Genomic DNA, 27761 nt, shown 5'->3' with positions numbered 1-27761 from the left:
TTACTTATTGATCAGAGTCTTTAAGGATCGCGTCAGCGTGCTCATGACAGTGGCAACCGTGGCTGACTGGTGGGCGAGCTGCTCCACCGTCTGCTGGTGGCTCAGCGTCCTGGCCGTGGACTCCTCTGCAGCCTTCAGGAGGAAGGTGTAGTTCCTCACCACTTCTTCCACCTTGGTCAGCAGCTCTTGGCGCTGGGACTGCGAGCGCACGATGTACACCAGCCTCACGAAGGTCTCGATAAGGCTGCTTAGCACCTGGAAGCTGCTTGTGATGGCAGAGAGCATGTGGGTAGGGCTCTTGTCGACGGCTGCCACGCGGCGGCAGGACGCCCGGAACTCCTTGAACTTGAGGGCGAGCTCCTGTTTGTACTCTGCCAGCTGGGAGATGTAGGGTTTGCAATCCCGCACGTCAGGGCTCACCACACACTGCCTCAGGATGGTCAGGAGCTCGTTGGTGTCCAGCTGCACTTGCAGAAACCCGTTGGGAAAGCTGTAGGCATGGCCTCGAAGGATGTTGATCTTTGCCAAGCTCCCCTCAAAACTGGAGCTCCTTAAATCTATTTCCTGGGTCTGGCTGTCATTGGGACTGCTGCAGGCTGTTGCATCTAGGACCTGAAGAGTCCTGCTCATGACTGGGACCATCTGATTGTCCAGCTTCATTCCTGGGAGTATCTGCATGGGGATTGAATAGGACAACTCATCCTTCTCACTCCCATCGTCTGCAACATCACACTTCCTGTAGTAGAAGCAGTACCGGATCGAGCAGCACTTCTCATCCTCCATGTCCTCATCCCGCAGCTCAGCAGGACTTGGATACATCTCTTCCTGGACAGAGAACACTGCTGAACCCTTCTGGTTCTTCTTCTCCTGTGCTATCTGGACATAGGAGGGCTCAGCCATTCCAGAGGCTTCCTGGATTTTGCTCTTTAGAACAGGACAAAGAATGGTGGGTTCAGGCTCTTTCTGGGGGCCTTTTGGCTTGGTCGTATAGATGTTCTGGTAGATGTCAGAGGACAGGGATGTCCTGTCAGTCTTATCTAATTCACTGACACTGTAGCGACGCAGGAGCTTCCTGTAGTGTGGCGCACCCACGCACTCCCCCGGGGAAGCACATGTTTTCAAGCAGGACATGCTGTTCTCTGGGTCTGACCTGTAGTCTCTGGACTCCAAACTTGTGGATCGTATCCGCTTCCCTTTGGAAGGGCTGCTGATGCTTGTCAACCTCATGGCTTCTGCCTGCTTCTGGTCATCGGTGACTTTATCCCTCCCTCTCCTCTCTGGTTCTGGCACCACCAGCTGGTTGGGGGGTGGCCTCACCCCTCTGCAGATTCGCTTGCAGTCACAGCTGCGCCTCTGCTCCCTGGACATCCCTGGGACCTTCTGCACAGGGCTGCTCCTTAGCTGGCAGCTGCAGCGCCCAGGGGCAGGAGGGTGCAGGTACTCCTGTGGTGGGAGGTCACCTTTGCTCTTGGGCTTGAGCAGCTCTTCAAGGAATTCCAGCTCATACTGCTTCACCTTCTGCAGCTGGGCCTGCCGCTCATCCGTCTCCTTTTTCAGCCGGGTTGGAAAGGTTGCAGAGAAGAGGTTCCTTAACCTGAAGGGAGCTTTTGGAGCTTTGGGTTTAGCTGGGACGTCAGCATCTTGTTGGGTCACCTCCAGAACTTTTTCTACTTTTTTGGAAGGCACGGTGCCGATCTGCAGGCTCTCGGATCTGGGCACCAGGTGGATTGGACCTTTGGGTTCCTCACTGGTGCTCCTGAACGTGCTGCCAGCTGGTGGAGAGTGCAGGTTGCTGCTCTCAGTTTTTAAGCTTTTGACTGAACTTTCCTGTTGCATTTTCTGTCCTTGGGTCGAAGAAGCTGTGTGTTTCTGAAAGACGAGGTTGGTGGCTTCCCCACCTGCCTTCTGACCCGGCTCTCCGCTTGTGGCTTTTCCTGGAGCATCTCTACTCACTTTTTGCTGGTAGCTTTTAGAGGCAAAAGTCTTACAGGGCATCATTTCCTCAGCTGCTGGGGTGAGGTAAGGCTCAGCCTTACTGCCAGGAGCTTCCTTAGGACTTGGAGAAACTTCACAGTGCTGCTGCGGAGAGAGTTGCTGCTGCTGCTGACAGTTGCATAATGTTTCTGTGGTTTGTGGGCCTCCTTTAAGCTTCAAAGGCTTGCTGCTGGCTGATGCAGAGCTGCTGGCACCGTTCGTGTTCCTGTCTTCTTTGGAGGCTGCCTGGGGAACTGGGCCTTTCGTGTTTGCCACTTGCTGCAGAGCAGCTGAAATGATGGCTGGAGTTACACCACCTTTTTGATCCAGGAGGAGCTTGGAGCTTGCCTGGACCTCTTTGGATATCTTCTCCTGTAGATCCTGTGCCTCCTCCCTGCTTGGGGCTCCTGTGGGATGCAGAGATACCTCAAAGGCAGCTTTTGTGTGGCCTGCACCTTTGCATTCAGAGCCAAGCACTGGAGCCCCTCTGTTCTGCTCATTAAGCTGGGGGGTCAGCGCTGGCTGGATGGCCAAGGTGTAGCTCCGCTCAGCAGGCTGCTGCTCCTGTTTGCTCTTGCAGTTGGCAATGTTGGGGCTTTGGTGAGAGAAAGCTGGCTTTGATGAGGGGCTTGGGTCCTGGCGGCTGAAGGGGTAGGGTGAGGTGAGAACAGCCTGGGCAGCACAGCTCTGGATTCGGAAAGGCAAGTCCTTCCTGGCCAGGTTTTCTTTGTTGATGTGCTGAGCAAGGAAGTAGGCTGCGTTCTGATGCTGCTTCATAGCAGAGACCATCTCCGAGACATCAGTTAGCTCTGAAGAGTTGGTTTCGTGGCCAGAATCCAAGGATGACTCTGGAGTGATGGCAGCCAGGACAATAAGACCTGAGGAGTGACACAAAGAAAACCCTATGACAATACTGACATTGCTGGAGGAGCATCCCAGGAATGCAGGGCCCAGCATCCCACTGGAGAAACTTTAGTGACTTCCACACAACTAAGACTTCCACAACTAAGAGTTAAGGCTTTTAAGAGACACCACATGTCAGCACTGTGGCTTGCTAGCTCTGTCTGAGAGCCCTTGACCCAGGAAGACGTCCTAGAAGCTCTCCAGTGTTAGCAACAGCAGACCTACTGGGAGCTGTCTAGAGCAAGAAGATTCAGGTAACAGCTACTCTGCCATAGTGAGTAGGGAAACCAAGGTAGGGATAGGGACAAATGACTATGCTGCCCACAGACTGGTCCCAGAGACACCCATCTGAGAGCAGGTTTGACCTGTGAAAGGCTTAGACATGGAGAAGACCTGGGTGTGAACCTTCGAAGACCAAGGGCCAAGGGCACCAGCTGAGTGGGGTCACAGAAGGGAGGAACTCGTGCTCACAGTGCTGGTTTGTTAGTGCCTCGCCCCAGCATCATGCCACGTAGACCATGGCAGGTGTGGGCTAACCAAGAGACTCCTTCAGCCACTGTCAGGGAGAGGAGTCCCACCTCAGCTTCTCAGAATACTTCTGAGCAGCACCTTGGCTGCTCTTGCTGGAGCCCGTTGCCACAGCTTTGGTTTTACTAGAAGCTGCTCCACAGTCATGTACAGGATGGGAAAACGAGACTAAAGGGAAGGAGGTCCCCGGGGAAAAAGAAAGTCACAGCCACTGGAATACCTGCTGTCTGCTGCGGTGGAGGATGTGGACAGTCCTCTGAAGCAGCCAGGGCTTCCAGTGCCTGCAGGGTGGACACCAGGGCATCATCCAGCTCCTGGGCATGGTCCCGGACCGTCCGCGGTTGCACGTTGTCGATCAGCGTGACAGGAATCTCATCATAGAGGATGCCACAGAGGTGCTGGCCCTGCTCCTGGCTCTGGGCAGCTGCCCAGCGCTTGGGGTCATCCTCGTCTGAGCTGTTGTCTCGGAAGCCGGGAGGGGGGGCGGTGATTGCGGGGAGCAGGGACGTTGTCTCGTCTTCTTCCTCATCGCTCCCGGGTGGGGGAAGCGACATCAAGTCCACCATATTGTCCCAGGCGCTGCCAGCCTTGCCCCCCTTGCATGAGGCCAGCCGACTCTTCAGTTTGGCTTGGCAGGACTCGCAGTAGAAGGGGGAGGTGTCACTCCTCAGGTGGGTGTCTATGGTGTGTGCCCTGGCCCTGCTCACTTGCCTGTCTTGGTCGAGGCCATCCGGGTCGTACTCATTAGCTGCCCCATTGTAGCCTTGGCCAGAGCTTTTGGAAGTGGGGTCGGATTTGGTCCTGGGACGAGTTTCCTCAAAAAAGATCAGGTTTTCATTGATATCCCTCCTGCTCTCCCTTTCCTTCCTCTGCTCACGCATGTGCAGGTAGCAAAAGCTGATGAGCTCCGAGTCGGATGCCCTGGAAGCTGGAGCCCCGGCCACGCCGTCGCCGGTGGCAGAGCCACCCACCAACCCGCTTTCCTTCTTTCCCAGGTGCCCCGACACGTCAGGCCAGTGGAGGTTGTGTGTGTTGATACAATCTAAACCAGAACCACAACAGGCACGTTAGCAGCAGCACCGGGGAGAAGGGGGAAATAGCACGGGGAAGCTCTGCTTAACCTGGAGAAGCATCCATGTGCTCTCTGCCTTCCAGCCCTCAGCGTGACAGGCTGCAGCAGGACACGTGTGCTCCCTGCAGCACAGCCAGGCCACCTGGCTGGTCTTTTGAGAAAACATCTTGTGCAACTCACTGGGCCTGCCTGCCAGTAATGAGTGCAGGAAGAAATGTCCTGCACATACACATCATAGTTTAGGTTGGAAGGGACCATCTAGTCCAACCCTCCTACAGCGAGCTGGGACATCTTCCAACCCAACCTTGAGTGCTTTCAGGGGTGAGACTTCTCCCACCTCTCTGGGAAACCTGTGCCAATGTTTCACCACCTTCATCATCAAAATGTCTCCTTTATATCTAGTCTGAACATACCCTATTCCAGCTTAAAACCATTACCCCTTGTTCTATCACTGTAGGACTGGAGGCTCCACACAACCTGGCAATGTGTGCTGGCAGCCCAGAAAGCCAACCACATCCTTGGCTGTATCAAAACAAGAGTGACCAACAGGACGAGGGAGGTGATTTTCTCCTCCTCTGCTCTAATAAGACCCCATCTGGAGTATCATGTCCAGCTCTGGGGTCCCCAGTACAAAAAAACCTGTTGGAGTGAGTCCATGAAGATAATTAGAGATAATTAGAGGGCTAGAGCACCTTTTCTATGAAGAGAGACTGAGAGTTGGGGTTGTTCATCCTGGAGAAGAGAAGGCTCTGCGGGGACCTTATAGCAGCCTTGCAATACCTAAAGGGGCTCAGGAGAAAGCTGGAGAGGGACTTTTTGCAAGGGGATGTAGTGCTAGGACAAGGAGTAATGGGTTTAAACTGAAGGTGGACAGATTTAGATGAGATGTTAGGAAGGAATCCTTCCCTGTGAGGGTTGCTCCCCTGTGCAAGGCAAGCAGCTGAAATAACTGTGTGAACTTCTGGCCAGTGGTCCAGGCCTCAGGGGGGGCATCTGTCTGCATTACAGGCTGAATTGTGCAGCTGCGCCCAGTACGGTGCCTGGGGGATGAAGGCTTCGTCTTACCAAGTATAAATTAAATCAAACAAATCCTAATTAAATTCATTAGCTCAACAAATTGGGCAATTTGTCTCCCCAAACACACGTTTGCATTACGCTGCTCATCACCTGCAGTGCTAAAATCCCAATCAAGGCAATCCCTCTCTCTCTCTCTCTCTCTGTCTGCTCTATGGGCATGCTGGTGCTCAGACAGCTCTGTAAGCAAACACAAGGCTGCCACAGCCAGGGACGTGCCTGCAGTGCTGGGCTGTGGTGGGGTGGCATGGATCCCAGCAGAGGCCTTCCCAAAGCCAGGCACCCCTGACGGGCCTCGCTAGCGGCCTGTCCTGCTCAGCCAGCCTTGCTGGCTGCCCGTGCTGAGCCAGGGCCTGTTGCTGGGTGGAAAACCCATGAAATCCGTAATCCAGCTGCTGGATGCTCTGGGGGAGAAGGTCCTGAAGAAGAGCTGAGAAAGTAACCAAGAGCATGGAGCTGCTTGGCTGATGCTGGAAGCGGGGAGGGCAACAGGCAGGGACCTGACTTGCTTGTGAAGCTCTGGCGTGGCACAAGCCTTCCCCTGGAGCACAAGGATCAGGCAGACAGCTCCGCAGGGGGATGTGGAGGGATGGATCTAACTGACAGCATCCAGCCAGAGCGTGCATTTCTAGAAACATCTGCAGTTCAGCAGGAGGTTGTAGTGGGCCTTAGGGAAGGGGGATGTGCTCCTCTTCTAGGCAGAAAGCACGGGCCAGGGCTTGATTTTACATTTCAGATTCTGGCACAGCCTGCCTGCAGCCTGAAGAGTCAAAGCCTGGGCTAACTCCCTTCACCCCAGTGGGGCTGTCTCATCATTCCTGCAGAGATGTGCTAAGGATCAGCAGGCCCTGCTCCCTGTGATCCACCCAGCTCCTGACAGCTCAGCCTGCGGTTGTAGCGAGACCAGAGCTGTGAGAGGACTTTATTATCTCAATACACACTAAACTCACTCCTTCTGAAGGATGCCTGAGTGCACTGGGACTGCAGGGAACCTCTCCTGCTCCACTGGTCAGGGTGGTTTTCATTGCACCCCTGAGGATAGATCAGTCTGTCCAGAGAAGGGCTGGCTTGTAGGCATGAAGACCATGGATTTGTTGCTCCACCACTGTCCTGCACTCAGGGTGAATTCTCCTCACAGTCGCCCCAGCCCTTGGCAGAGTGATACTGGTGAAGATCTATTATCCCTTTAGGTATAGCTATGGACCATGCCCATGAAGCAAAATCTTCCTGAGGAAAAATCCTGGCTATTGTTGGGAATGCAGAAAAGCACCACTAGCACATGCTGGGTCATCCCCTCAGTGACCAGTAACTGTGGGCACCACCAGCATCCCTCCAAGCCCTTTGTAGGATGCTCTCTGCTTCCTAACACAGTTCTCTGACTCCCCACAGCCATGTGCCTCAAGTGTCCCTGTAACCCATCTCAGGGTGACACGACCCAGGGAAGGACCACTCTGATGACAGCAAGTCAAGTTAGAAACACCCCCCAGTCATAGCAAAATATGACTATACATGTTTCTGAAGGGCATCCAGAGCAGAGAGAGCGGTGACAGCTGTCAATAAAAGAGGTGCAGGTGAAGGAACGAAAGGAAACCATGCAGAGATATACTTACACCAACATCACCTGCCGGGTCCTTCTCTGGATTCACTGAGGCTGCTGCAGATGCTTTCCTGACGCCTCTTCTGTGTCCTCCCACATATGCTAAGCCCATGTTCAGATGCCTTCCTGAGCCCTCAGAGGCATGGAGGCCTTTCCCAAGCAACCTGCCATCTTTTGGTGCTCCTCACACCCCCCTCAGCTAGTCCCACCTCGAGGAGGCAGTTTTGACTTAGCTTCTAGCTAAGCTGTAGACTTGTCATAATCTCTGGAGCTGTGGTGTCACTTGGGAGGTCTGGGGGCAACCTTTAAGGATAGGCTGGGTTGGTACCTTGCCCACCTCCAGCCACTGATCCTGCATTTTATATTTCCTTATACAAAACATGCTCTATGTGAGCACCTGCATGGACAACAGCATGTAGCTCCTGGTTGGCTTTTGTTTGGAATGACTCTTGAGAATCATTGATTGCTCTGAGGGTGACTCACACTTGCAATCCATCCTCAAGGAACAGGGCATCAGTGCCTTGTGGGACATAGTCTGTCTCTAGTTCTGGTCTCTTGCACTGCCTAGACCAGCCCTCAGCTTGCTGCATCAGGACAGGCACAAGCTGGAACTCCAAAATTTCCTTCCTAATTCAGGAAATCAGACCCCCACTGATGAAGGCAGCAGTGTCCAAAGGCAGCAGGAGTCCCTGGCTGAGTGCATACACTCACACTGGTCTCCTGAGCCGGGATGCTGCCCAAGGAGCATGTGCTGCATCCCTGTGGCAAGGCACAGGCTGTTCTGTGAGGACACAGTGTTTGGCTGGCAGCATTACAGGTCTTTTCAGACAGCACCTCCTGGATTTGCTCTAGGAGCTGCCAGAACAGCACTTGCAGGGAGCACTCAGGGCCCAAGCCGACACCACAAGTCAGAGGTTATCCAAAAACGAGGACTTTGTCTCCCTGCTTCTTGTTCTGGCTGAAAGGAGACCCGACGTTCTGCGGGGGGGTAGTGGGAGCAGAGGGGACACGCCAGAGAGACCCTTCACCCTCCCGATGCTGCAGAACCCAAAGGGGCAAAGGGGGAAGGAGGGGGAGGCTGGGGAAGGGGCTGGCAGGGAAAGCGGAGGCTGAAACGTACCTGCCTTGATAAGCTGCGGCGGGACTGGCTGGTTGGCGGCCCTGGAGAAGATCATCTTCTTGGAGTCCATCAGGAGACGGCAGTAGCCTGCGATCAGGCAGGCGAAGTTGGTAGCTTCAGGCCACTCCATCAGCAACACCAGCGGCTGGAAAGCAAGAGGGGCAAAGCTGGGGGGGGACACGAGGCTGAGCTGACCCAGGACCAGGGCTCCAAAGGGGCTGCACAGGGCCCTGCACTGGTGTGGCCAGCGAGCCAGCTGGGTTCCACACTCAGCATCCATGCAGGAACAAGCAGCCAGGCACACGTCCTCGCTGCAGCTCACCCAGTGAGTCTCTGTGCACAAGACAGTGCCTGCTGCAGCTCAAAATCCTGCTCACAGACTCTCCTAAGAATGATGGAGGAGGAGCAGGGCACAGGCTGCACACCGAAGGGCCCCCATACAACTGGCTCCTCGTTACTGGTCTGCGTGCCACCACTCTAAGCCTACCTCCAGGCACCAGTTTAACCATCAGGCCCTGGAGATCTCAGGGAGCTATGGAGCCTCCAGCTGCCAGAACCCCTGTTTCGTTGCAGGCACCACATCACCCTCCCATAAACCAAGACATCTGCTTCCAGCAAGATGCAGAAGGGGCAAAAACCCATTTACAGGCTCCACTCTGAGCCTGTGGATCTTATTTAAATCGAACCCTTTGGAAAATTAAATTTGTGCTTGGGAGCAGATGGTGCCTTCTCTTTTAGGAGAGCATTTATTAGCACACTAAAAAAGGTCTTTGCTTTGAAGAGAAGAAAAAAACCCAGGCAGGATCTGCATGCCACATATAACTACACTGCACAGTCTAGGAGCAGGTACTGAGACCCCTCCCACAGCCACTCCTGGTTTGTCCCAAGGAGAAGGTTAGCTTGCCTGGGGAACCTCTTGTGGTGGGATCCACTCTTACCTGGCTGGTGAGGTCCCATGCACTGCTGGGACCTGGATGAGCAGAGCAGCCTGCACCAGCACTGCTCAGTCTGAGCCTCCAGCACTGCTCAGCACAGACTCGTGAGATGGAAAAGAATTGGCAGTGCCTTCAAGGTAGGTACTGCACAGCAGCTCTACCCCTCAGCCTTCCCTTGCACAAAGCAGCCCTGCCTAAAGGACCTCTGTATGCTGGGACAGGGCTTGTCTGAGGCAGCTGGGGGGTGGTTATCTCTTGCTGTGGCTGGGCTGCTGGTCCTGCTGTACCTGGTCTCTTGCATGCTGGCAGCTCCCAGGACTTGGAACACCCAGGGTGAACCTGCTTTAAAACCCTCTTAAGCCTATGCAGTGCAAAAAGCATTGAAGTTAATTTGGTTTTCTTGGTTTCCAACCACTGGTACCCACTGGCCAGCTCCCTGCTCTGCTGAACACTTGCTTTTTTAAGCCCCCAAGCCCACTCTGGCAAAGGAAGGCCCAGCACATCCCGATCAGAACTACCTGGATGTGGAGCCATCAGCCCTGGGCAGAGCCGCGTATGATCCCCAAACCAGGGGGCAGGGGCTGATCCCTCCTAGGGCCAGGGCAAAGAAGTTCCCTCTGTGGCTGCTGTGCAGGAAGAGAAAGGAGAAGAACTAACCCGACATGGGAGAGAAACAACCTGACAGGCTGACAGGCTCTGCCGGCTCGGTGAGGCTCCCTCTTCTGCATCATCGAAAATAAACCCGAGATGACACAGATCAAAGGGAAAGCATCAAGATAGAAAAGGGAGACTCTCCACACAGCTCACAGGAGACAGGCATGCAGTCGTGGTGGTGGTGGTGGTGGTGGGGAGTGTGACACCTCTTAGCCCAGCTCCAGTCTTGACATAAGTGATGAAAGGACCATGTGTTCCAGTTCTGTTGTATGAAGCATCCTTAAAACAAGTGCCTTCTACTTAGGGCTAAACCTTCTTGGGTTTTTCAAGCCATCTGTTGAATGAAGAGATATTTGTGTATCCCCCCCACCCCATCATTTATGCAGCAGCAAGAGTGCTAGCAAGAAGAAATGCAGCAAACGCCAAGGGACGGGCAGTCAAGTATCTGCTACTGAGAGACCAAGTGAAGAGCCCAAAGCAGGCTGAGAATTCCTTTCAAAAGGAAAACTAGGCTGGGAGTTTCCACTGCATGAGAGCCACATGCCCAAGATTCACAGGCAGCTCTTGGGGACACCGAGGCTGAGCAGCACAGAGTTGTGATCTCCACTGACCACCCCAAGATACCGCAGTGCAGCATCCCAGCTGGGTACCAGTACCTCTGGGACCCAGACCTATTTCCACCTTTGGATGCCTCTGCCTCAGGATGCTCCCACCCATTCAGATACAGGACTGTAGGTTCAAGATCAGTCCTCCTGAAAGGGAGACAGGTCTGAGACACAACTGAAGCAGAGCAGTGTTTCCTACTTACAGACGTAACACAGGCAATGCACTAAGCCCCTGCCAGGTCTCTGAGCAAGCCCAGGCTCCAAGCCCAGCTTCCAGCAATCCACACATGGCACGTGGGGGTTAACTGTTGATTAACTTTACAGCTCAGTGAGGGGTCTTAGAAACCATTACTCTCACATCCTGGCGAGCAAGCAATGCCAGGGTTCTTCTCTAATTATCAAGCTCTCAAATATTGTTATTAGGGATTAAATCTCTTCAGGGGCAGCTTGAAGCAGCCCACAGCCCAGGACCCTGCACCACAGGGGCTCTGCATCCTGCTGACTATTCAATAAGACATTGAACGTGAGCAAGGCTGCTGCAGGCAGGCTGTGTGACTCCCCTTGCCGTGTCAGCTTCTCTGCTGCTCAACCAACAAGACCCTGTCCCATGTGGGGGTAGGAGACTCAATCTCTTCTGCCCACCCAGGTAATTTTGTTGAGGTTGCAGCAGCTCAGCTGCCTTTGAAGAGTCCTTTCTGCTGCCACATCTCCCTGAAAGCGGGCAGCAGATCCGAAAGTGATCCGTGGGGTCAAGAGGCAACATGATCACAGCAGCCTTGTTTCCTCGGGAAATCGGGCTACAAAGAGGAGGTGGCAGGGATGGCAGGTAATGGAAGACTGAATCAGACAGGAATGCATCCAGGCAGGTTCGGATGTCTCCAGAGAAAGAGACTCCACAGCCTCTTTGGGCAGCCTGTCCCAGTGCTCCATCACTGCCCAGTCTGTGCTTTGGGCTTCCTTGTGATACCCACGTCTCGTGGCAAACGGGACTGACATCCTTTCCTTTGGAAACTTCCTGCAAGGAGCAGTGAGGGCTCGTGCCTGTTGGTCAGGTCCCCATGGCCTGATCCCCAAGGGACTGGGACTCATACAACACCCCTGCCATCTTTTTAACTCGCTGCTCAACCTCAGCCAGACCTGACAAAAAGGCTGTAACCTGAAATAGCACGAATCTTCATAGATTTTCTAACCCCAGGGGTGTGGCAGAGCAGAGACACTTCTGTAAGCAGATGGAAGGCAAGGAAGGATGCAGCAAGAACAAAACCAGTCTCCTCCCTCTAAAACTCCCTGCCCCATCTGTACTGACTCCTTTTGGAGGCGGCCACAAAATGCCATACATCTATCCCAGCTCTTAATCAGGAGATGGTGTTAATCACCAGTGGGAAATACGTTATTAACTAGGATATCCCTCCAGTTATCCTCCAGCATGTCTCAACACACAGCCCATCATCTTTCTCCTCCTCACTGGCACGTTCACACTGAGAGAGCAGTGGGGGGCTCATGTCCTGTTAGCCTGGGGGGCTCTGCTCCCCTGGCACCCCAGAGCAGAAATGCCCATCTGATTTCTGGGTGAAAGCTGGTTTTACACAGAGGAAAACTTACTGGGATAACCCCACTGCTCTAAGAATGCCCAACATCAGAGTCCCGGTGAGATGCACAGCTAGAGGTTCATCTCTGACCTATAATACACCAACATGAGAAGCAGCCAGTTTTGAAGAGAATGCTCTTTCTACATCTAAATGCACAACACCAGCCTGAAATTAGTGATGTTCTGATCTTCCACCCATACTGGTTCTCTAGAGTTTCTAGCCCTGACATGAAAGGGACATTGTTTTCACTTAAAAGTTTCCTGCTCAGCAACCAGCCTCTCTGCAAAACACAACCAGAGACATATATAGCTGGTATGAGGTATAAGTTTCCCATTAGCTTGCTAAGGATATACTGCTTTTCCTATTATGCCTTGTCCTTAAATCAAACCTCAGTGTCCTTCTGGAGAATACTCCCTTGTTCAGACGAAGGTGATGTTTCATAGAAGAATGGCTGGAGGAAATTGCATGGCCAGGGTAATGCTAGAGAATCTTACCAATCCTCATGTTTAAATTAATTTATGACCCAATCTCTGCGTGCTATAACCCTTGAGCTCCTGTGCATTTCCTTTTAATCTCTCCCCTTTATCACACACTCTGGCTCTCACCCTGCTTCCTTGAATGTGGAAAGGGGGGAGATGAATTTACATAATTTATGTTGCCTGGTTTACTTGAGGTGTGCTGCCAGGTTTATATTTAATAATACAGACATCCACCCCTAACGAGACAGCAGTCAATTTTTCACTTGTACATTGACCTTTCCTTCCCTCCCTTTAAGCATTATTAACTCAGCTCTATCAATACCAGGCTGCTGGTGATTAGGACCATTATTTCCCATTTGTTGATCAATAAACCTCCTGCCTTGTTAGCAGCAGAACCTCAGGTTTCTGCAGCAGCTCCTTCCTGAGGGTTTGAGCAGCCACCATCTCTGTTAGGAGAACACCCTTCTTGTCATCTCTCCCCAGCGATGCTGTGTCCTGGGGAAGGAGCAGGTTCAACCTACATTTTCCATCATGCTCCAGCTGCCACCCTCACAGGCTTTCACCTCCTCCAGGTCCTTAAAAGGTGGGTGATTTCTAATAACCAGGGCCTGCCCCTGGGTTTTTTTGCATCCTCCATGCTTCCTACTTGTTGAAGCAAATGAGGTTGCAGCACCATCCGGCTGCACTCGTGCTCACTCCTGCTGTCTGCTTGGGTTTGGGTTTTGGTTCAGGGTTTGTTTTGTTTTTTCTTTAAATAAATAAATCAAGTTTGGCTTTGCAGGCTTGCAAACTCATCTTCTTCACACGTTGTCTGACTCTTCTGTTTCTGGCTGGCTCCCATCCTGGGTGCCCACGGGCAGTGCTCTGGGTGGTTCCAGGGCTGGCACCACACACTTTGCTTTACATCTTCTTGCTAGAAAGGCTCTGCAAGGGGCAAAACTACATCCACGCCTCCCACCCCAGGTACTGAGCCAAGGAAAAATCTCAGCCCCTCCCTCTCTCCCACGAGATGACAGCGTTTCAGAATGGCTTAGTGCAAATAAAGATAAATTCAGCTTAGGGAACCAGAGCCTTTAGGTCCATCATCACTCCCAAGCCTCGCGCTTCACGTAGGAGAAATCTGACGGGCTTCAGGCACTGCTTGTGCGAGTGGGAGTAGAGCCAGGCTGGCCTGCCCCCAGCAGCCTGATGGCATCCCTCACCCTTCTCAGATTGAGAATGTGCCCACAGCACCGACCTAAGCACCCCTGGCGTGGTCCTGTCATGCTCGGCTGTGGGAAGCACCCTGGGGCTCGGTGCCAGTTGCAGCCTCACCAGCACCCACGAGGAAGGCTCTGAGGAAGAGAAGGCACCATCCCATGGCTGGGGAGAGGGTTGAGGGTGCTGGCAGGACTCAGCTCCTTCCAGGGGGAAAGGAGCAGGCTGCATCCCAGCCACACACAGCAGCATTTCACTTCCACGGCAGGCTGGAACCGCACCAGGGCCCCTGGGACCCCGGCATCAATAGCTGGATTCCAGGCACAGCAGCAGCCAGCAGCCGGGGACCTTTATGAATTAATTTCCCCTTTGTTTTCCTCTGTCAAGTCTGGAGCTCAGTAAAGCACTGGCTGTGGGCCCTGCTGGGAGACATGAAGTCAATTACCCCCAGGTCCTTGATTGAATTGGGCTTGGCGAGCGGCCAGGTGCCTCAGGCCTCTGCCCTGCAACCCAGCACGGGGACAAGGCCCATCCTGGGACAGCTCCTCCGTTAGGCTGCTGACACACAGTGTGTCTGGGCTCAGGGAATGTCACTGCCCCGAGCGTTCCTCTTCATCCCCACTCCAAGGAATTGGTGGCTCTTCATACCGGTGCAGAGCCTGTGAGTAATGAGCAGCCCAGCAGCACGTGGCTGCACCAAGCCCTGCAAGGGGCATTGCAGCAGGGACAGAACCTTGGGCTTCTGTGGGAGCCTTGAAGCAGCACAGCCAGGGACCTGGTGACTCTGCTGAGACGTGGTAGGGCCACCTCACTGGATGGCAGGAGCTGGCTCCACCGTGCCCAGGGAGCTGAGCGGCAATCCCATTGCCTCTGGCATGGGGAAGCTTGAGTGAGGATGGGTGAGCCCATCTACCTCCTCTGTGCCCCATCAATGCTGCCAGGCTTGCCCAAATGCCAGGCAGAAGATGCTGATACCACCCTTCCTGGGATGCTGGGAGGTAGAAGAGGACTTTGTAGGTCTGTGCTGGGGAAAAGGGGAGGTGCGTGCCTGAAAGCCCAAACTTGAGCTGGCTCAGAAGCACTGGCTGCTCACAACTGCCCGTGCCAGCACTGCTGGGTGGATGGAGGGGGAAGGTCCCAGGAGATGGAGGCCTGTGGGGCACCCAGACTACTGAGACAAGTTGCATTTCATGCATAAAGATTCCAGGAGACACCAAATGCCACTACCCTGCTCCCAGAAAATCTACAAGAAAATCAATGGTCAAACACTGGGAAGTCTGGAGAGCAGGAGGAAGAGCAGGGAAGTGACAGCCCCAGCAGAGAGAGGACTTCACCAGGTGGGAATGACAGAAGGTCCTGCTCAATTCCCATACCACTGCACTGCAGCTGGTGAAGCACCATCCTGTCTCCAGGTGTGTGCTGAGAACCTGCTCAGCCTTTCCCAGCAAACTTGCCCTGCTCACTCCATGGCTGTTGAGGTGAAACCTGTTCCTCTCCTCTCAGCAGCTCCCTCAGACATGCAGGGAATAAAAACCCTTGGATGCAGTAGCAAAGGCCTGGAGGCTTTTTGTCTGCTGTCCTGAGATTGTGCAGCTCCTCTACAAGGGGTCCTGCCAGCATTTGCTCTCCCCCTTGCCCCCCTTGCAGCAGAAAACAGGTAAAGAAAGCAAAGCAGAGGCACCAGCCTGGGTTTCTATCCCAAGTGGACCATTTTAAACAGAAACCGAAGCCCAGGATGGAAAAGCTCCAAAACAAACCAACTAACTCTCCAGTGAACCATTTCTAAGCCAAACACCATTCCTTTCCCTCCTGAACTAAATGCAAAGAGTTCTCAATCTCCTCGAGCCTGCTCGTTACCTGAGAATCTTCCCAGCTCCTTGCTGGCAGGTCCATCTGGGCTGTGGTTGCTGGATAAGGATGTTTGGGTGGTGCTGGTTAGTGCAGTCAGGGTGTGCAGACCTCCTGTGACCTGACCCCTTTTGGATCAGCTCCCCAACACTGATAAACCTGGTGCTTAGAAGTTTAAAAATGGCCTTTCTGCACAACCCCCAAAATATCTGTCACCAAATATCTGCTGTTTCCACAGTAACCCAGCAAACAGCTCTGATGGGCCACTGCCACCCCACCGACTCCATCTGGGGAACTGTCATGGTTTTGTCCCAGCCAAGCACCAGGCAGCCGCTCGCTCTCTAAGAGGGTGTGTGGGGAATTGGGGCAGGGGGATGGGGGGGGAAAGGGGAGAGGAGGAAAAAGAAGCTGAAAAAAGTACCCTTAAACCTCATGGGTTGGGATAAGGAGGGTTTACTGGGACAGCAGAGAAAGAGAGCTGTAACAGTGATAGGGCTTTACAGCAAAAGATACAGAACTGGGGAGGCACACCACAGTTCCTCACTGAACCATGACTCAAACCATACAGCTCAGAGCTGTCCCAAATCTAGACCAGCCCCAAAAAGTGCACACCCTGGAGCTGTGCAGTCCTGCCCCAGCCCCCTGTATGCTGAGCATGATGTATTGGCATGGAATAGCCTCTCTAGGCAGTTTGGGGCACCTGTCCCAGCTGTGTCCCCTCCCAGCTCCCTGGGCACCCCCCTTCTCATCAGCAGGGCAACATGAACAACTGAAGAGCCCCTGGCTGCTGGGCAGCGACTGAACCATCCCTGTGTGATCAGCACTGCTCACCCCAGCTCCCAAACACCGTGACACCCACTGCTAGGAAGGCAACAAATCCCCTCCCAGCCAAAACCAGGACGGGAACACACCAGTTCCTGCCCCAGTACCAGCATCCCTCGTGCAGCACCACAGTGTAACAGCCCCAGGGGATGCTCCCACTGGCTCTGCAACCCACAGGGCTCTGACAGGGGTGATACTGCCTTGAGCCCCCGTGCATCAGGACCCTGCTCACTCAGGACCCTGTAATGGTTTACAAGTCAACTTAGCAAGAGATTTCTGTGCCAGCCAGGGCTTCAGCCAGCCCCACGCTCCATGCTCTGGAATCACTGCAGGAAGCAGGCTAGCATGGCAAGGTAATGATTTTTTTCCCTGCCTGCTTTTCTTAGCCCAGCTCATCCATCGCTGTCCTGCGTAGGATTAGCATATGCCTCATTTCAGAGCAGACTTTGCTGGCTTTGAAACCCCACACTTTAGATAACAGTTAAATGAAGACAGATAAGAGCAGCCTTTGCACTGGCAGGGTGCTGCTGAGCCTGCTGAGCCTCACGAATGGGATGCTCGCTCTGCTCCAGGCAGGCAGAGGGGCTTCCAGTGGCTGTAGGCAGCTGCCTGGAGTCTCTGGGTGAGGTGAAACCACTCTGTGTGTGTGTGGATGTGCTCACAGAGAGTTGCCTATGAGTGGCCTTTCCTCCAGCAATGGGGAGGCTGGATAGAGGGGCTGCAGGAAGGAGACTATTCCTCCATCAGGGAAGGGCTGGTGGCCTTCTGGTTAATTACTGCTGCAGAGCAGGGCTGGGGGGAGCGGCGCTGCAGGAGCTGCTGAGAAGCCACGTGGGAAATGCCACCTAATTTATAGCAGATGGATGTTGGCATCACCTCAGCCACCAGCACATCTGCTGCTCCCACGGCCAGTCCTGCTTGTGTGCACTGGACTGTGCCAGGGGGAAAGGACTGTCCCTCTCCATCCAAACCAGGGAGGGGGTGGCAGCACCAGAGGGGGCCAGGGACCCCACTGGGAGCATTCTGGGCTTGAGCAGCGCTGCGTGGAGCAGATTTATCACCACACATCTCCCTCATCTCCCTGTGTGGTACCTGACAGCCAGTGAGACCGCTGCAGAGCTGTGTGACAGCGGGAACACGCTGTGCTCAGTGTTCCGAGCATCACAGGGCTGTGAGCAGCCTGTCATTAGTGTATTAATTATACACACACGGCTGAGGGTGTGGAGGAAGCAGCAGGGCTACTCCTGGCACAGACAGTACCCCCCCTTGGCTATACCTGTTCTGTAAGGGGTACGGGGAAGGTGCAGTGGGATCCTGCACAGCCCAGGCAGCCGGAGGGGACAGGCAGGGAGGGGTGCCCAGGCTGCAGCAGGGGAGGTCTGAGGATTTTGAAGGGTAGGGACAGGCACAGAAGGGCACCAGGACCTCCCATGGACAGTGACTGCCCAGAGGTGTGCAGAAGAGGGAAGATTACCATTACATTCCAGGTGACGTGCTGAATCACAAGCACATGAAGGGCTTCACGGGGTGAGGCTGTTGGAAGGGGGTGGCTGGAGCAGAGGGGATGGGGATGAGGATGAGGATGAGCAGGGCTCTGGCAGAGGCAGCCAGGCTGTTACTGCGGTTCAGCAGAGCTGCTGGACCAGGCACAGCAGCAGCACAAAAACAGACTTGGAGGAATTAATGAGCCTGGTAGGAGGAGGTGCTAAAAATCCACCAGGAGAGGAGGCAGCAGGTGAATCCTAAGCAAACCCACCATGATTACATCTGCTAGGCTACATGTGAAATAGAGACTGACAGGAAAGGGCAGCAGGAAGGGCTGAGGCCCCACAGGAGATGAGGAAACGTGGAAGCCACCAGCAAGAGAGCTCAGCCTCCTCAGCCCTGGAGGAAAGGGATGAATGTGAGGACAGCAACACTGTCCTACTGCCAGAGGCTTGGAGGGCTTGTGTGGGTACACCCTCTCTGCTGGAGCAGCATTTCCATGCCCTAAAGCAGTAACAGTTCCACTGTGCCAGGTGTCATGGCATGAGACCCCCCTCTACCAGGAACTGCTTCTGTCTAATTTAGCCCAGACTGAATCCTAACTCTGTCCTGATGAATTCAAGGTGGGAGAAGAGGAGAGGACGAGGCTTGGGATTTCTGTATCACATCATTGCCTCTCAGCTCTGCCCTTCCTTGTGGGGCAGGAGAGAGCTGCATGTGGGGAGACAGTGAAACCAAGGATGCCCTGGAGCAGGCACACTGTTACCTGCCTGCAAGTCTGCCAGAGACACGTCCTAGATTATTAAAAACCTGAGTAAAGGCCAGTGAAAGATCTCCTTAGGATCTTGTGGCTGCAGGGCCAGACACCAAAGAAGCCACTAAAGCTCTTACTGTATTGCTGACAGTCCTTCTGAAGGACTTGGGACCCACAAGAGAGGGGAGACTGTGAGGGGTGAGGTGGGGTGGTGGGGCCTGACGATGGGGATTGACTGGAGAACCAGCACTGCATGATGCAACAAGTAGCAGGGGGTGGCAGGATGGGAATGCACAGGGCCCAGGCTGGGGGGATGAATGCTGAGGAGTGGAAAGGCTGCTCCATGGTGAAGGGGAGGGTAATGGAGGCAGCTGGTAAGATGCCTGTTGAGTGGCTTAGTGGAGCCAGGGACACCCATGCCCAGAGATGCTCAGTGGTCTCTTCTTGCCTGACACTCCCCATCACATCATTTCCAGTTCATTCAGTGACCGTGTGTGGCTCGACAAGTGCCAATAACACACAAAGCCCTGCCAGTCTCTCCCAGTACCTACATCCAACCCAGGTATGGCCACGGACTGCTCCCCTCCAGCCCCGAATGGAGACAAGGCAGCGTCCTGCCTCCAAAGGGCCCTGCTACCTGCCTGGCCTGCACCACCTCCATCTGCCCTGAGGACCCTGCCCAAACCACTGGGTAGGTGTTTGGGTGATGGCAAGAAGGGTACCACACCCCTCAGCATCAGCCCCTGTGGCACGAGGAGCCAGCCAGGCAGGGAAAGTGCCACAGCCAGTCTGCCCTGTGACCACAACACAAAAGGGGCTTTTGAGTCTCTAGAAATCTCCAAGCAGATGCTCCAACATGCCCTTGTGTCCTGAAGCCCCTCAAAGGTGAGCACCAACCCCCTAACCACCACCTTCCCACCTCTCCCCGGCGCCCGCCTCTGCAGCAGCCCTTGCCTACCTTGGCATCCAGGATGCTGGTCTCCACCCGGGCCACTCCCTGGTTCTCCCTGAACAGCTGGATCTTGCTGACCTTGCTGAACTCTGACAGCACCGTGGTGAGGTTGGTCTTCAGGTCGATGACGTGGCTGATGCCGTGCCGGGGTCCCACCAGCAGCGTGGTGGCTGGCTGCTTCTCGTCCTGGTAGCAGGAGCATGTGGAGAGAGAGAGACAGACAGACAGAGGGATGGGTGAGCAGACACACCCTGTGGCTGCATGGGCTTTGTTGGGCTCTCTCCACGGAGCCTGGCCTGGATGTTGGCAGCTCAGCTGGGTCCCAGGTGGCTTTTGCAGAGCAGGTGATGCCGGTGCCAGGAACCTCCCCCCCCTCCCTGAGCCTCTCTGCAGAGCTGGGAACAGCGTGCAGGGTGCCAAGGCTATTTGAGAATAAAGCACTGAACAGAGTGTCCACATGAAATATTCAGGTGTCACCACAGACAGGTGGAGAGCTTGTTACAGATCTGCCTGCTCTGACATCGCCTTGGGGAGCTGGAAGCAGAGGAGGGAGCGACTATGTTTTGGAAAAGAAGACAGACTAAAGCCTTGACTGCAAATAGAGATCTTCCCTGCTGCGGTCTGGCCAGGAGGGATGCTTCATGCCAGACCTGGAGGTGAAGAGGAGCTGGGCAGACCACTGCAGAAGAGAGTAAGAGGATACATTTTACCACCTACACGTGGTTCTACTCCTAGGCTGGTTCGTGGTCACTGCTTTGGTGTTGGAGATGACAAAACCCCACAGGGCATGCACACCAGAGGTGAGCTGCCCAACCCTGCACACCCAACCCACGTTGGAAACAGGCTCCAACTGCTCAGCCTTCCCCACTGGTTTCCTACAGGCAGCCCTTTGAGCCAGGAGGTGAGGAGCTCCAAGGTGCAGTGGAAGCAGAGCAGATCGAAAGCCAAGAGAGATGGAACCCAGGAGGCAAGGCATGGGAAGCCAGGGGAGTGCTGAGACCTTGGGTGGGGGCAAAGGGAAGGAGAGCAGAGAGGTGACACTTACATGGAGACCCCTGGATGGGGAGGTGGAGCGAGAGGGATGGAGAGGTGAGCCAGGCAGCAGGGAGACTTAGCAGGTCCACCGTTCTCCTGTTTAGCTTGGTGGCTTTCCTCCTGCCATGGAGAAATTGAGGTGGCTTGGGTGAGGGGTGGAGATGCCTCTGATGGAGATGAGGAAGGATCGGGCTGTGATGTTGGCAGCTTCCTGAGAGCTGCCAAGCAGCAGACAGGCTGGACCACTGCTGACAGAGATGGAAAGGGCAGCTGGGCTATTCCCTGCATGGACAAGTAGGGAATGCCAAGGGTGGCCCACCTCAGAGACGGGCGGCAGGACGCTGCCAGGCCAGGACTGAGCTGGAACCATGTGTCTGGAACTACTCTGACTTCACTGAGCAGGTCACCTTGTTGTCCAAAAGGCTGCCAAGGACAGAGTCATCCCTGACCCTGAGGAGCTGAAGATCTGACCAACTGTCAGCAGAGGCTCTGAAGGCTTTTCTGGATGGGTTTGGACCTCAGTGGGGCAGAGCAAGAGACCAAGGGAAGTAATTTCTGTGGGAGCCACATCTCCCCTGGCTCTGCCCTCCAGTGTACACTCAGCACCAGTGCCAAGCACCTCCCAGCCCACTCTGAATTACCGTACCAGTCCCACTGTGTTGAAGAGGACCCCAGCAAAGGTGGGAAGCTCATTCAGGATCCTCAGGTACTGCAGCTTCGCCTGGGCCGTGGAGACCTGACAAAACACATCACACAGGTGGTCAGCACAAGAGGCTGGTGCAAGCTTGGGAGGTCCCAAGGAAGAGTCCACAACACCTTTGAGGGCAGCTTGGAGCACAGCCTGGGGGCTTGACATGGGGTGGAGGGGATCTCCACTCCATCCCTGTCCTGGGCAGGTGCTGGGGAGTAATTGAGACCAGGAGGCACAGCCAGATGTTTGATGTACACCCCCTACAGAGATATATAGACTTCCTGGGGGATCTATAACCCCCCTGGGAGCTCTGACAGCTGCAGGGACCAAGGCAATGGCTCAGCAGCCTCCTTCAGAGCTTTCCAAGCCCAGGAGCAGAGATAACACTAAGCACAGGCTTAACTGACATGGGCCAAGCTGAGAGCTGGCTCTGGGCTGGTCTCACCCCACAGACCCTTGCTGCAGACCCCCAAACCCCATCAGTTCTTGGAAGTGGACTCAGGAGAGAGAAGGGCTGCCCGGGTGTCACCCCAGTATCCATCTCCCACCCAAGGGGACTCAAGGAAGCCCTGAGGAGCTGGGGACAACAGGATGGCTGCCACCCCACCAGCACCAGGTTGTGGCCACGTGGGTTGGGCTCACCTTGGTGCCACCAGGCTGGGTCTGGTGGGCTTTAAGCTGCTTCGAGAGGGTCTTCCGGAGGCTCTTCTCTTTGAGGAGCTGCAGGAGCGAGGGGGGCAGGAAGGGCTCCAGCCCCCACTCCTTCCTGTGGGGAGGGAACCCTGTCTGAGCAGCCAGGCCAGAGACCCCACCCATGGCAGAGGGGGGCAGGAATCGGGGATGCTGCCTGGAAGCAGCCTCTTGCCATCAGAGGGAGCCACTGCCGAGCCAGCACTCCCTTGGTGTCACCGCAGGAGCAGTGGCAGCCCCAAGTCTGGGTCCCCAAGGCGGTGGCACCCAGGGATGGGTGTCACAGCCACCAGCACCAGGTGGCTGGAGAGCACAGCGATGCCAGGCTCTGCAGCTGAGCCTGGGTGTCCCCCCACCACCTTCATGTAAGGTGAAGGGATGCAGGGCAAATCCCCAAATCACTTCTAGGGTCCTCATGGGTGCCGTCATCCCCCTCCTTCCCTGCACACACTGGGCAAGGCCAGCCTGCACAGCCCAGCTCTATGGGCTTAACAGTGCCAGGAGCTGCAGGAGGGCTGAGCCAGGGCTGCACAGCTCAGGAGAGGCTGAGGCTACACAGCCACAGTGCCTCCTCCTTGCCTTGGGTGCCCAGCAGAAGATCAGCCAGGTTCCCATGGCCACGATCCCAGGTTTGCATGCAGCAAATGTTCCTGCCAGCCCTGGCAGGGCTGCTGTGTAAGGTGTGTCAGCCTGGGAGGGCTTCCACAGCCCAGCAGGGGGGACCAGGGGGTTGTGTGTCACTGCTGCCAAGCCTGCAAACCACCCACCAGCCCCAAGGGAGCTCCCAGGGCATCTCATGCTCAGTGCCCCAGCACGCTGCTGGGAGCGCCTCGGACACACAAGCACTGCAAGAAGGAGCAGGGGGAAGGGATGCAGAGGGCTGCATGGGGACAGGGACTCACTCCACGTTCTTGAGGGACACCTTCTGGCTGGGGTGGGTGGCTGAGACAGTGATGTAGATGTGGAGGGCAGCTAGCCCCAGCAGCATCTCTGGCTTGGGGTCTGTGCCAAAGCGCTCCCGGATCACATCGTTGCGGCTCTGCAGGAGGGAGGAGAGGTGTCCTCAGACAGACACAGAGACAGGACACCCCCTGCTTGAAGGGTGTCTCCACAGGGCCCAGGCAGAGCTGACACACGGGCACCATCAGCTCCTGGTTCCCCACCTGGATGTACAGGTACTCAAAGGCTGCAGGATCCCGTCGCAGCAGCTCCACCGGGTCCTTGGGGAAGAAGCTCACACGGAAGAGGCACCTCATGCCATGGTAGTGGGTCTTCTGTACAACCTGTGGCAGGAGCAGAGGGGAGTGCTGAGCCCTGGGAACGCTTGCCTGCAGTGCAGGAGAAGCTCTCTCCACTCCACTGGGATTTGGTTTCCCTCCTCCATGCACCACCTGACCCTCTCATCCCAGGCACAGCCAAGCTTTCCTTGGCACAGCAGCTTTGCCCAGTGCTGCAGGGATCAATGCCACCAAGGCTAAGGCTGCCTCCACGATCCCCCTGTCACCCCTGGGTAGGCTGAGAACGTCCATGAGTGCTGTGTGCAGCTGCACAGGCTGGACCACAGAGTATCTCCATGGCTCTGGCAGGGTAGGAAGGGTAAGACCCCGACCATCTCCCTCTGTGGCTGCCCTTTGCACCCCTTGAGCTCACAGGACCATGCCAGAGGCAAGGAGAATCTCTGCCACCCCATGGCACAACCCCAGCCAAGCCCCAAGCTGGTGGGAGAAGAGCCTTCCTGTGCCCCAACCACAGTTTTCCCAAAGCCCACCCACACCCAGCAGCTTACATGGGCCAGTGGCTGCTTGTCCTGGAGCAGCAGGAACCGGTGGTTCTGTTCCAGGCTGGAATATTCCAGGACCAGGGCAAAGTGTTCGATGTGCCTCAGGGACAGGCGGTCCTGCAAGGTCACCATCACATCCTGCAAACACCACAGACAGGCTTGGGCACAAGGCACTGGACCCCCCCCCACACTGAGCCCCCTCCTCCCTGGCATCAGGGGTGAGATCCTGCCCCACTGAGAAGGGCCCACAGGGTGGTACCCAGCCAGCTGAGGTGGCTTCGCAGCAGGTGGGGAGCAGAAGCCAGACCTCCAGCACCTGGCAGTGTTTTATAGTGGGGCTGTAGGGAGCTGGCTCCTGGGGCAGAGGGACTTGTGGGAGCATCCAGCTGGAGAGCAGGCTCACAGCAAGGAGAGGAGTGAGGAGTGGGAGAAAGCCATCCCTGTCAGCAGCAAAGCACACGGCCCAGGGAGGCAGAGGGACTATCCATCACACAGTGGCAGCTCACAGCCAGCCAAGCACCACTGCAGTGGCTGTGCAAAGCAGCAGGAGACAAGGAGAAATGGATCAGACAGGTGTGGGAAGGGAGAAGCCTTGTGGTGCTGTGGGGGAAGGGGAGCAGAAGGACCCACCTTCACAGTGGTTCGCCCATCGAACGTGAAGGATTTGATCTGCCCGTTCTCCAGGAAAACCTTCAGCACGTTGGGAATGAGGAGAGCTTCCTTCTTCAACATGTCCTGGCATGCAGAGGCAGCAGGGAAAGGCAAGGAGGGTGGGTGAGACAGAGACAGGGGGAGGGCGGGGTGAGAGGGGCAGTGTCAGTGATGGAGAGGTTGTGGCATCCTCTGCTTATGCACCACGAGCAGGTTTCCCTGGAAAACCCAGCGTCTGCTGAGCCATCAGGAAGCTCAGAGCTGGAGCCAGAGCTGCCTGACAGATCCCCCTCCCCAGCTCCCCAGCCGCTGCAGTGGGAACACAGCACCCCACTCTGCCTGGCACCCCTCAGAGCCGTGCCCCTGCCTGGCACACTGTCCCACCCCCCATGCAGTGTCCTGGGGGGAGGCGATGGCCTGGGTGTCTCACAGCCCCCTTCCTGACCTGTACCCCCCAACCTGTGCCCTGTGCAGGAAGCTGGGTGAAGGGTGATGGTATTTACATGTTTCAATCACATCCTCACTGAATTGATTTTGCTGGGAAACAGAATTTTCTAGAAGCACTTTTTACAGGGTTGGGTTTTTCCCAGGTTTTTTTGGAGGGGGACCTTTTTTGCATCCTGCTTAATTAAACCTTTCTGCAATTAAAAGATAATGGCATTGGGCTGGGCCACTACTGCAGTGTAACAGCTTCCATCACTGTGCAGCAGCACCCTACTCACCCTGCCCCATGCACAGGCACTCCTGCAAAGCCCCTGGCACTGGAGGGCACAGACCTCCCTTTGGGATGCCACTCCAGGGTGCCCAGGGGGATGGACCAGGTTTCCAAGGACAGCTGCTGGGGCTCCATCCATATGGAAGGAGGAGGAAAGACCATGGCATGTCCCCCCCAGCACTGACTCCCAGGTCAGAGGGCTGCCCTCACCCACAGACCCCAAATACGGGGAGCAGAGCCCTGTGGCCCCCCAGCCCCCTCGCACCCCATGGCCCCAGGGATGCCTGGAGGGGATGGATGGTGGAGGAAGGCAGGGCAGGACTTACTGGGTCTGTCTCGCCGACTGTCACCTGCTCTGAAAATCGGACCTTCACCGGGTTGGACCTGAGCTTTGCCTTCTTGGCTGCGCTGATGAAAGCAGATTTGGGAGACTGGAAAGAGAAGCACCAGGTAAATCACCTGCCTGCCCCTGGAGAGGGGCTGCAGGGAGAGCCAGACCCGGGGCCCAGAGAAAGCCTCTCCAAAGCCAGGGGAGTGGGCAGTGAACCTTGAGATGGGGGGTGTGGAAAGCAGGTCCCCTTTGCTGTAGTCGTACAGTGCTGCAGGCAGGGCCAGAACAATGGGCAGCAGCCCCTCAGGACCCATCAGCACCCTCAGTGTAACGGGGGAGGCTGCACCCCCAGATGACATGCGTGCCCAGTAGCCCTGTGCAGGCTGAGCCCCAGCAGACGTGACCCCAGGACTTGCTTGGAGGCGCTGGCACTGGTTTGGATGGGATGTGGGTCTGCAGCCAAGGGGAAGGGATGGGGGGCTGGGAAGACCCAGGCAGCCTTGAGGGAGGTTTGGGGGGCACTGCTGGGTGCCAGGAACCTCTGGCTGCAGGCACTCCAGAATGGAGGTGGTGATGATGCAGAGCTGTGTGCATCTGAGGACGCTGGTGTCAGCCAAGCAGCCTGTTGGCTGTCAAGGGCCAGGAGTAAAAAAGCTTTTATGGATGCTGGCACATGCCCTGATCCCAACAAGGCAGTGGCATCTGCTTCCCAGAGTGGAGGGGAGCACAGGGGAGCTCTCACACTTATCCCCCTGACATCAAAAGGCTCAGTAAAGCCAAAACGATGCCCTGCAACACTACAACTGGCATGATGGTTCCATCTGCTCCAGTGCCACGGATGCCAAGGGCACCATCACCAACCACACTGCTTGGGGCCTGCAGCGAGCCATCCCATCTCCCCAGGGACCCCTGGGCCAAGCCTGCTGGGAACAGCAGTGGCACATCCCTCCCTGCTGCCTCTGCCACCTTGGGTCTCTTCATCAGGTGTCCCTGGTGCCCCCAGCAAATCGAAGCCTCACTGTGTCCCTCCCTGCTAGGAGGAGGGAGTGGTGAGGACAGGGAGGTGGCCGTGGGCCCACACTGACCCTGTGGGCTGCAGGAGCTCCCAGGCCTGGCAGCTGGGAAGACCCTTGGGGTGGTGGGACACCGGTCCAGCAGCTCAGCTCTGCTGCCTGAGTGGTGCAGTGGGGCTGCTGGGGACCCCTCCTCAGTCCCCCAAAGGGCTCTTAACGCCCATCCTGGTTCCCCTGGAGCTGGCTATGGCCCCACTGGTCTCACCTGGTGGGTGTGCAGGACTGTGAGGATGATGAAGTCCTTGGCCTTCCTGTGACAGAGAGGAGAAATGAAGGTGGCTGGAACCTCACAGGGGTGGCCCTCAACACCTGCATTTGGCTACTGAGAGAGCACATCCCACCCGCCCCAGCCCCGTGTTGGCCAGGACCTTCATGGGCCCCTCGGGGTGCTTGGTAACATGGCTGTGGGTGCTCTCCTGGCGCTGCCCACCCCTTGGCCAGCTGGGAACTGGTAGGACACTGGCTCTGAGGCACTCCCCCTGCCAGGCTGAGGCATCCCCACACCACCAGTGACCACTGGGGACAGCAAAGCCAGGGGAAGCGCATCGACACCCCAAGACCCCAGCAGCCAGGCTTGAGCCCCCTCCACAGAGGCAAATGAGGGGCAAGTGTCCTCACCTTATGAGCTCGATGAATCTCTCTCTAGGGGCTTCACTCACGTCCTCATCGTTGATGGCCAAGATCTGGTCTCCTGGCAGAAGTTTATCCTCAGAGGGCCCGCCTGCAGGGAGAGAGGGTCAGGGCCAGCCCAGGAACCCCCAGGGCTGTGGTGTGGGGGTAGGGTGGGGGCAAGCAGGAGGGTCCCAAGCACCCCTAAAGCATTTGCCCACGTACGTAGCTGCGGAGGGCACCCCGCAGGCCCACGGGAGGGGAGAGGAGCAGAGCCCAGGGAGGGATTCCACGGGGTGGGGGGGGGGGGGAAGGTGCTGCTGTGCTTCCTGGCACCCTGTGGCCGTGTCCAAAGACCCCCCCCCAACACTGCACACCCTACCTGCTGCCACCGAGCGCACCACCACTGGCCTCTCGCTGCCGGCCACGAAGCCGAATCCGTAGCGGGGGTGGCGCTGGACCGTCACCTGTCGGAGTGTGTCCGAAGGCAACTGCCCACATTCCATAGCATCACCACCGCGCTCCTCCAGCATCACATGGCTGTGCTGCAGAGTGGAGGGGGGCAGGCTGTAACGCACCCCCCCACAGCAACCCTCGC

General features: G+C 56.0%; 1 protein-coding gene across 1 annotated transcript; it reads right to left on the bottom strand.

The window, feature by feature from the left end:
- On the bottom strand, nucleotides 1–27696 carry FRMPD3 (FERM and PDZ domain containing 3; the record flags this gene model as incomplete). The annotated part of the gene is made up of 14 exons (XM_084269040.1): nucleotides 1–2852; nucleotides 3626–4447; nucleotides 8269–8413; nucleotides 19595–19774; nucleotides 21270–21359; nucleotides 21957–22080; nucleotides 22907–23043; nucleotides 23168–23287; nucleotides 23791–23922; nucleotides 24415–24519; nucleotides 25477–25581; nucleotides 26760–26805; nucleotides 27173–27275; nucleotides 27546–27696. 14 exons carry the CDS (start codon nucleotides 27694–27696, stop codon nucleotides 1–3), a joined length of 5112 nt encoding a protein of 1703 aa, XP_084125166.1.
- Between the last annotated feature and the right edge of the window lie 65 nt (nucleotides 27697–27761).

This window comes from Gallinula chloropus (assembly GCF_964237585.1).
Source record: "Gallinula chloropus genome assembly, chromosome: 11".
NCBI classification, from domain to species: Eukaryota; Metazoa; Chordata; class Aves; order Gruiformes; family Rallidae; genus Gallinula; species Gallinula chloropus.
Note: the sequence above shows the minus strand (reverse complement) of the source record. Positions and strands in the feature narration are given on the sequence as shown.